The 9,834-nt window shown below is 30.4% G+C and overlaps 2 protein-coding genes and 1 pseudogene across 2 annotated transcripts; 2 read left to right on the forward strand and 1 right to left on the reverse strand.

Moving 5' to 3' along the window:
• Positions 1-436: 436 nt before the first annotated feature.
• Positions 437-2,146, reverse strand: LOC103310865 (piggyBac transposable element-derived protein 4-like). Its single transcript, XM_008190297.1, has 2 exons — positions 1,501-2,146; positions 437-1,434 (listed from the first exon to the last, which is right to left on the reverse strand). The coding sequence occupies exons 1-2, from the start codon at positions 2,144-2,146 to the stop codon at positions 437-439; spliced, it is 1,644 nt and encodes a 547-aa protein (XP_008188519.1).
• A 691-nt stretch (positions 2,147-2,837) lies between these two features.
• LOC103310860 (zinc finger MYM-type protein 1-like) lies at positions 2,838-5,628 on the forward strand. The gene is made up of 4 exons (XM_008190289.1): positions 2,838-2,924; positions 3,021-3,152; positions 3,235-5,030; positions 5,097-5,628. Exons 1-4 carry the CDS (start codon positions 2,838-2,840, stop codon positions 5,626-5,628), a joined length of 2,547 nt encoding a protein of 848 aa, XP_008188511.1.
• Positions 5,629-7,026: 1,398 nt separating this feature from the next.
• LOC100168866 lies at positions 7,027-8,438 on the forward strand (annotated as a pseudogene).
• Positions 8,439-9,834: the final 1,396 nt, after the last annotated feature.

A 9,834-nucleotide genomic window follows, 5' to 3' on the forward strand; every position in this document is an offset into this window, starting at 1 on the left:
TGCCATGTGGCCGCCGGCGTCCGCAGACTACTAGCATACAACAGTATTTTTACGGACGCCGGCGGTCGCACCTTTGTATTATTTATACGCCATATGACCGCGGGCTGCCATAAACACACTTATTTGTAAAGGGGAATATTTTTTGTGGCGTCAAAGTTATGTAGATAATGTTTAAATGATGGCGTAGAGGAGAAAATTTCGCGTAAAATGATATATTATTTGCCGCAAACCGATTATTTTATATACATTTATTACTATACGTAAAATATCACTACAATAAGCATATAAAAAAAAATTCAATCACTTTTTTTATTCAAATAATATGTTTCAAATTTCAATTCTTAAATATAAACATAATACAAATTATAAATTTAATACAAAACCTAATTATCGAGACGTATTTATAAATAATATATGTAAAAAATAATTAAAATCCTTAGTTTGTGTGATGCAGATTAAAACAACTTATACATGTATAAGATTTACATGGTGCGCAGAATGTAGTGATCTTTTTTACTTCCTTCGATGCCTGTTTCGATCCAACTATAACTGTTCTACTTTGATAGCAGTGGAAACATCTCTTTCTGATTTTTCTGTTTCTACCACATTTTTCTGTTGTTTCTTGGAATATGTGTTTGCTGTTAACTCTTGCTTGTTGAACTTCTTGTGGCCCTTGATTGTCTAATCCGAGTATTGTATCAACTAATGTTTCTCTAAATTGTGTTATCTTCATTTTTTTATCAGAATTAATTGTATTGTAAACTATTAAAGCATTTACCATAGCAGTTCCAAACAGTATTTCTGTCGCCACCTTATGGTACCAACGTATAGACTTACGAACAGCTGTACTATAGCTAGACAGTTGATCCGATAGATCAATTCCCGCTTTTCCGGAGTTGTAGTCGACAATTATCTTAGGCTTAACTATCGATTCTTTTTTTTTGTTCTTTTTTCCTGTGTCAATCATATCAATATTATGTTTTGTTGACAACATAGTTACATCCCTTTTATCACGCCATTTCGCAACAATAATACCGTCTGAATTTTCCTTTCCGATTATTTCTCCGGGACTTAACTTTTTTTTTGTTATTTCGGGTAATTTTACTCTATTTGATCGCAGAGTTCCAACTAGGTGTGTATCATAACTTAAAAGTTCGTTTGCAAGTGTAATTGAAGTGTAAAAATTATCCGTGACCATTGTACGTCCCATGTTTAAATATCTTCTACTTAGATCTAGAACAACTCTACAGCCCAATCCCTTTCCATCCACTTGACTCTTTCCTCCATAAACTTGAACGTTATAAGTATAACCATTTGTTCCGCAAAGTTTAAACAATTTTACACCGTACTTATGGGCTTTTCCCGGTATATATTGTCTAAATAATAATCTGCCACGAAAAGGTACCATTGTCTCATCGACGGCCAATACCTCACCTGGTTCCATTACATTTTGAAAACGGTTTACAATTTTATCAATTATATTACGTATTTTATAAATACGATCACCTTCAGGGGCTTTTTTATTGTCTGAAAAGTGCCAAAATCTTAGAAGTAATTCGAAGCGATTTCTAGACATTGTTTTTTGTGCCACATAGTTTTTATATCTATGTTTGGTGCTCCAGTAACTACCTAAATTTGGCATTTCAACGAGTCCCATCCATATTAATAAACCCGAAAACAATTTAATCTCTTTTGAATCTGTAGGAACCCATTTTGTAAATCTGCTAGACTTGGAAATTCTATTACTTGATAAAAACTGTTCCGCGTTTCTGTTCGTTTCAATAACAATAAGTTCAATAATGTCATCAGTGAAAAATAAATTAAAACAGTCCCAAACAGTGGCATTAGCTGATATATTAATTTTTAATCCCGGAAAACCATTAAAAACTAGCTGTTTTTGATTATTACCTGTTACATTGGACCAAATTTGAACACCAGGATTTGAAACTGGTAATATTGTGTCTTGTGAATGTTCGGTATCGCTGGTTTCACTTTGTTCATCTGAATCAGAAGTTATAATTGGGTTGTAAGTTTCGTCTTCATCTGTGTCATCGAAATCACTAAATGAACTACCACTCTCATCAGTATCTAATAATTGACGTACCGTATCGTCATTTACTTTAAGTCTCTTTGGACGTGACGCCATAATTAAAAATAAAAAACTACAATAAAATATCACACGAAATTTTATTATGTACGACTGCCGGCGGTCATATGGCAACTGACTAATTATATTATAATGACAACGCCATGCGACCGCCGGCTACCATACACTTTAAATATCATATTCTTACGCAGAAAGACATAACAAAGATAATAATATCGGAATTATTTTTTTCCGATTATTTGTTCTATAAATATGCCAATGTACATTTATGGAATAACATCGAAAATAGAACGTGGCCTTGTAGAAAAGATAGCGATGCGACCGCCGGCTGCCGCATGGCAGTCAACGTGTTAAGTAGGTACTTATATAAAGAATTACAAATTTAATTCTTAATTTTTCCATTATTATTTTTTTGTTTCTTCTATTCATATTTTACTGCTTTTATGTTCTTCACCACTTTCATTATAGAAAATAATCCTATTTTCAATGATTATATAGTATATGTATTTGGTAAACACATAAAATACAAAAACCTTTCTAGTTCTTTTAACTTTCAATTTTCATACTACAAATTCATAGTTGATCAAATTAGTTGTTAATTTTAGTTTTATAAAAATGTTATGTAATGTTAAAATAATACCTTTATATCCTACATTTTCCCTGTGTATAATAAAAAAAAAAATTTACACATTTCTAGATACCCCAATCAAATGTTAGTAATTTGATAGATATGGATAAAAAAAACAGTGATGATGGGGATGTATCAGAAAAGTTATTGGCCACTTCTGAAGTTACTACTGATTTACCATCAATAAACGTAAATTGCTATTAAATAAATAAATATAGTAATTGCTAAGTTTAAATCTTCTTTAAAATGTCATAAAAATATAAGGATTACATTGTGCATTTTTAGAATCAAGAAATCAATTTACAAACAAGATATGAAAACATTGAAAACAGTGGTAATGGATTTGAATTTCTAGAGAATATTTCTATCATTAATAACATTGATGATTCAGTACCAACTATTTTAAATGAATATCAAGTATGTAATTTAATGTTATATTAAGATTTGTTTAATACTTTGCTTTTTTTATAATACTTACTTTTATGTTTGTATGTTATAGCTTGATACACATAGTGATGAATTAGAATCATTATCAAATTCATTTAAATGGAAAAACGACCCAACTATTTTTTCAAAAATAGCCCGTTATACTCCAGAGATGATAAATATGCTTTTAAAATTGGGCCCATGTCAACCAAAAGCTAAAGATTTACCAAATTCTCAATTTCCCAAAGTTGGCAACAGATGCTTTCATGAAGCTTGGTATTATAGAAAGTTACCAGATGGAACAATGATGCATAGAGATTGGTTAACTTATTCTCCTGATATAAACCGAGTATTTTGCTTACATTGTATGTTATTCGGAAAAAAAAGTAAGAAAGCATGGGTATCAGATGGATTTTGTAAATTCCAAAATGGGTCTATATCCTTAATGGGTCATGAGACTACTGATGCACATGTAGAAGCTTCACTTAAAGTAAAAATGAGGGAATTAACGTTACCATTAATACCATCAATAGTTGAAGAAAAAAAGAAGCAAGTAGCCCTCAATCGTGAAATAGTAGGACAGTTGATAGAAATTACTAAATATCTGGGATACCACTCATTGGCTTTTCGAGGTCATCGGGAACAATGGTCGAATATTAATAAAGGTAATTTCAAAGATTTGGTCGAGCTTATGGCAAAGTATTCTCCAGCTCTCTCAATTCATATTTCAAATCTTCAAATAAGCGGTAGAAAAGAACTTTCATTTATATCTTGGCAACGTCAAAATTTACTTATAAATGCTCTAGCGCAAGAAATATTAGTCATTATTAAATTTGAAATCCAAAATGCTAAATTCTTCAGCATAAGTATAGATTCTACTTTTGATATATCGAAAAGAGAACAAGTTTCATTTGTGATTCGGTATACAAAAGAAGAAAAAGTATTTGAAAGACTTATTTCCATCAAAGAATCAATATTCACTACTGGGCAAGCTCTTTTTGATTTGTTTATAAAAGTCATGGAGTACTATCATTTGGACTGGAAAACTTTCTTAGTTGGACAGTCTTATGATGGAGCAGCCAGCATGCAAGGTAAATACAACGGGCTACAGACAAAAATCAAAGAGGTAAATCCTCAAGCAATATTTATTTGGTGTCATGCCCATAGACTTGACTTAATAATAACTTCTACAGTTGGTTCATGTCCTAAAGCTGTCGATTTATTTGGGAATATGGAGAAACTATTTACTTTCATCAGTGGTAGTAAGAAGCGAGTTTCTATGTATCGTGATAAACAAAAAAAATTATATCCAAATGCACGTGTAAAGGCATTAAAAAAAGTTGAAACCACTAGATGGATGTCTCAAGCTTATGCTTTGACTACTGTGCTTGAAACACTGGATTCCATTTTAGAAACTTTAGAAGACATAAAAAGTTTCAAAGGACAGGTTGACTTTAAAACAGGTGCAGAATGTACAGGGCTACTTTGTTTTTTGCAGTCTTTTAATTTTTTATTGACAGCACATATTTTTAAAAGAGTGTTTGATTTTATTGAACCTGTTAGTAGAGCTTTACAAGCACATAATATTGATATACTTATGGCTATTGAACTAATAAAGAAAACAGAAAAAAATATTAAATATTTGAGATCAAGTGAAATGTTTTTCGACATTTATGAATCAGTAAGAAAATTTGCCAAAGACAATAATTTTGAATTTGAACTGACCTTACCAACAAGAAGACTTAGACGAGTTCCACGTCAACCCAGTGAATTGTCTAATGATGAACAAATAAATGATCATGTGATGGCTTATAAAGTAAACACTTATTTTGTAATTATTGATAAAGTATCATCAGAACTTCATAAAAGGTTTAATAATAACTCTATTATGATAGCAAAGGATCTATCTTTATTAACTATTAAAGTAATTTCTAGCAATATGAAAAATAAAAGTATACCTGTTGATGCATTTTCATCTATCTGTAATAATTATAACAAAATACTTAATAAAGAAGATATTGTGCGTGAATATGAACAACTTATAAAATCAAATATTAATTTGATATCTTTAGATAAAGATGTATCTGTAGTTTTAAATGCATTATCAGACGAGTCAGATTCAAGTAGTTCAAATTACTCTGTTGTTGAAAATGAATCTATTGATGATTCTCAAAGTATTTTGAAAACATATCAAATATTTATTAATAAAGGGTTACTAAACATATTTCCAAATTTATTTAGTGTTCTTAAAATTGGTGTTACATTACCAATTTCCAGTGCATCGCCAGAAAGAACTTTTTCAAAACTAAAATTAATAAAGACAAGACTTCGTTCTACCATGATCCAAGATCGCCTTGAAGATTTAATGATCATTTCCTGCGAATCTAATATAAAAACTGATACTGACAAAATTATTGACAACTTTGCCATGAGGTCTTCTGTTTTAACAAAAGCTTTGACCTATTAAAATATTAAGATAGTTTTAAATAACATATTATTATTTTTTAATGTTATTGTATTTTTATTTGAAATGTAACAGAATATTTTTATTATAATATTAGGTAACTATAAAACAAAATTGGTTTTTGTCTGTATCTACAAACAATATTGACTAAGTTTTTTTTAAATTTAATGTTCATAAATAAAAATAATAATCCCATGGTAACAAAATTGTATTATCTCAATATATTATAATATAATATTTGATTTTTAAATTATATGAATTAACATCAATAATACAAAAATCAGGGAACCCATCTCTTAGTTTGTTATATAGTAAGAGTAAAGTGTATCTCATCATAGTTTATATTATTCTGTAATTGTTTTGTATGGTATTGTGGGGGGTGTGGGGGGCAAAGCCCCCCACTCTTTTCTTCATAAAATAGGTGGGTAGGTGGTACGTACGGGTACACTATCGACCTGCCAGACTACTTAAATTTGAGTTCGGCGCAACTGTCTGCGGCAGAAAACTTGATGCGTCGTGCTAGACGAAATACGCTTCCGCATATCCCTGCAACTCTCCGTGAATTAAGTGATGCATTTGAGAATGGTCAACTTAATAGGTACTCTTGTTGTCAAAATCAAGTTTTATATAAGGCATGCCTTAGGGATGCAAATGGATACTATTCCTTAGTGTTTGCGTGTACAGAGTTATTGAACCAAGTTGTTCGTTATGATGTAACAGAAATACACGCAGACGGAACGTTTAAAGTTGTACCCTCAAACTTGGGGGCAAAACAATTGTTGGTGATCCATTGCATGATTCAGAATCACGTAAGTAAATTATTACTATGTATATGTATATAAATCAATGAAATAGGTAGGGGAACCCGGGGCAAGATGAGTACATGAGGTAAGATGGGACAGCGTTATTCCTCCATAATTATAAATAATAATATGTTTGAAACCTCTTTAGAATATCTTATGGAGGCACATTAGACGATTGTTGATAATAATTTTATGATAATTATTTGATATGACATAATATCAGTGTTTTTCTATTTTCGCCAAAAATTGACTAATTTTATCAAAATTTCAACGCAATTTAAGGTAAGAAAAATGAATTAATACTTGACAAATACTATTTTAATATATTTATATACTTCCGTCGATTAGTTTTATGTATTTTTATTAAATATTGATTAAGTATTTAATAGTTTTGGTTCTATACAACATAATTAGTCTATTTGGGGCATAATGATACAAGCCATGTGGGGTATGACGGGACTGTCCCATTTTGCCCCTTATATATTTTATTTGATCGTTTATTCGTTTATCGTTTATTTATAATTATTTTATAAAATAATATAGTACCTACCTAGTTAAGTTTACTAATTTTTCATGTAAATTAGTTACCTACGCAAAAATGGTTAGAAACTATGTACGGAAAAGTCAACGCCAATCATGGTCTTTAACATCAATGAATAAAGCTGTCGATGAAGTAATTGATAATACAATAACTTACAGAGAAGTTCAAGATGCCTATGAAGTTCCCAGGAGTTCATTATTAAGAATGGTATTATTATTATTATTTTTACTATTATTTTAATATTAATTAAGTAAAAAATATTTTCAAAGGTAAAAAAGAAAAAAGAAAATACAGAAATATTAAAAGTAAAAATGGGTCCTAAAACTACAGTATTTTCTGCTAACGAAGAAAAAGAGTTAGTTGCTTACCTCAAATTAATGGAAGGAAGACTTTTTGGTCTAAGTACAGGGGATTTTAGAAAACTGGCTTACCAACTTGCAATAAAAAATAATAAAAATCATAATTTTAATAATGATAAAAAAGAAGCGGGTTATAACTGGCTCAGAGGATTTTTAAAGAGGCATTCAGACTTATCACTTAGAGTACCAGAAAAAACATCAGCAGCTAGAGATATCGGGTTCAACAAGCCAGTGGTTTCAACTTTTTTACGTTTGTTGGGTGAACTCCTTGATAAATACAAGTTTCAATCAGATAGAATTTTCAACTGTGATGAAACTGGAATTAGTAATGTGCTAAAATGCAAATCCAAAATCTTAGCATCAAAAGGTCGTAAACAAGTTGGATCTCTAACATCGGCAGAACGAGGACAAACAGTAACCGTAGAACTCTGTGAAAGTGCTTCAGGCATCTTTATGCCCTCCCCCCCCCCATGAAGATATTTCCCAGAGCACGTACAAATTTGGAATATCTTCGCAATTGTCCACCAGGGTTTACTGCTGAATTCTATCCATCAGGTTGGATGCAAACTGATATATTTTATAGATGGCTAGAAAAATTTATTCAGTTTACCCATGCTTCTAAGAATAATCCAGTTCTGTTATTATTAGATGGTCATGCAACGCATACAAAAAATTTAAATGTGATAGATTTAGCTAGAGAGAATGGTGTGATGTTATGTTTTCCTCCTCATTGTACACATCGTCTACAGCCTTCGGATGTTGGAGTGATGAAACCAATAACTACTTATTACGATACAGAAGTCACCAATTGGTTAAGATCTAATACACCAAAAGTTGAAACCCTAAAAGACATAGGAGAAATATTTGGGAATGCATATATGAAAGCAGCAACAATGTCCACAGCAATTAATTCATTTAAAAAAACAGGTATTTCCATTTAATGATAATGTTTTTGAAGATTCGGATTTTATGCCAGCTGAAACCACACATATACCCATAACTGAAATACCTCCTGAGACCCTAATCCCTCCAACCATTATACCACTCAACAGTTATCTTAAAAGTACTGACCCTTTGGTAGAATTGTTAGAAAAGTTACCAGACACTTGAGAGGATATTAGCAATATTAATTTTGATATTAATAACGTGCAGCCTAGTTGTTCAAACACTCTCCATATGCAAGTATCAGATACAACAGTGTTTGAAAACGTATCACCTAAGGATATCATGCCTATTCCACAAATGTCAAATGGAGAAAGCTCAAATCTAAAAAGAAAAAGTTTAAACAGAGGAAAAACTGTTGTTCTTACGTCATCGCCATACAAAAATGAGCTGGAAACAAAAACAAGTGAACATGTGGTAAAAAGGAAATTGTTTAAAAAAAAATCAATTAAATCAACCACGAATAAGATTAAGAAAAAGAGGGTCAAACTATCCACAAATACTAATGATGATATTTATACAGAATGCTTGTACTGTGGACATACATATTATGCTGAATCCAATGAAGGGTGGATTTGTTGTCAGATTTGTGAGAAATGGGCTCATTTCTCATGTTCTGGGAAGGATGATGAAATAAACACCACATTCACTTGCGAAAATTGTATGTAATTTCAAACAATTATGAAAAGAGAAAAGTAAACAGTTTTGATAAAAAAAATTCATTGTTTTTAAATACTTTTAGATTTTACTGTTATTCATTTCACAATGTATTTAAAAAAAATTAACTTAGTAAGTATTTATTGTCTTTTATTAATTTTTTATAACCAAAGACTGGCATAATATTGTAACATAAAGACTAACCAAAATGCATTGTTTTTAATTTTAAAATACATTTAAATTGTACTTTTATTCATTCCACCAAAAAAATTTTACCTATAAACAATTTACGTACTTATTTATAGTATTAAGTAGGTACTTTTATTTAACCAAAGACTGACGTAATAGGTATTGTAACATTAAAAGACTAAAAAAACTACAAAGTATTTTTAATTTTTATGATTCTAGTTTTCTGTTATTTTCTTATCAAATTTTATATTGAAAAATGTTGTTGCTCATAATTTTAAGTATCAAAATGTCTATTTAAGTATTGCCAAAGTCAGGCTTAAAATAAAGTATGTTTGTGTAATATTTATGTGTTTTTTTTTGTGAAATTCTTATTAATAAGTTCCTATGTTGATATATTTGAAAAAATATATCTGGTGTGCATTTATTTGTCTCATCTTACCCCACGGTGTGGGGGTAAGATGGGACAAATTCCGTTTTTTTTTTACTTAAATTTTTTGATTTGAATTGAATTTTTAAATTTTTTCAAGTGAAAAATTTTAAAAGTAAGGAACCTTGACTTATAAATGGTACATAAATTGAGTATTTTTCTGAAAAATTCAACATACTACAGTGAGTTAAACACTAAGTGTCTCGTCTTGCCCCGGGTTCCCCTACCTATGCATAATAGTAATTTAAATTTAAAACAATAATAATATTATATACTGGGCAGTGTCCAGTG

The sequence above is a fragment of the Acyrthosiphon pisum genome, unplaced genomic scaffold, assembly GCF_005508785.2.
Source record: "Acyrthosiphon pisum isolate AL4f unplaced genomic scaffold, pea_aphid_22Mar2018_4r6ur Scaffold_21109;HRSCAF=23054, whole genome shotgun sequence".
Taxonomy (NCBI): Eukaryota; Metazoa; Arthropoda; class Insecta; order Hemiptera; family Aphididae; genus Acyrthosiphon; species Acyrthosiphon pisum.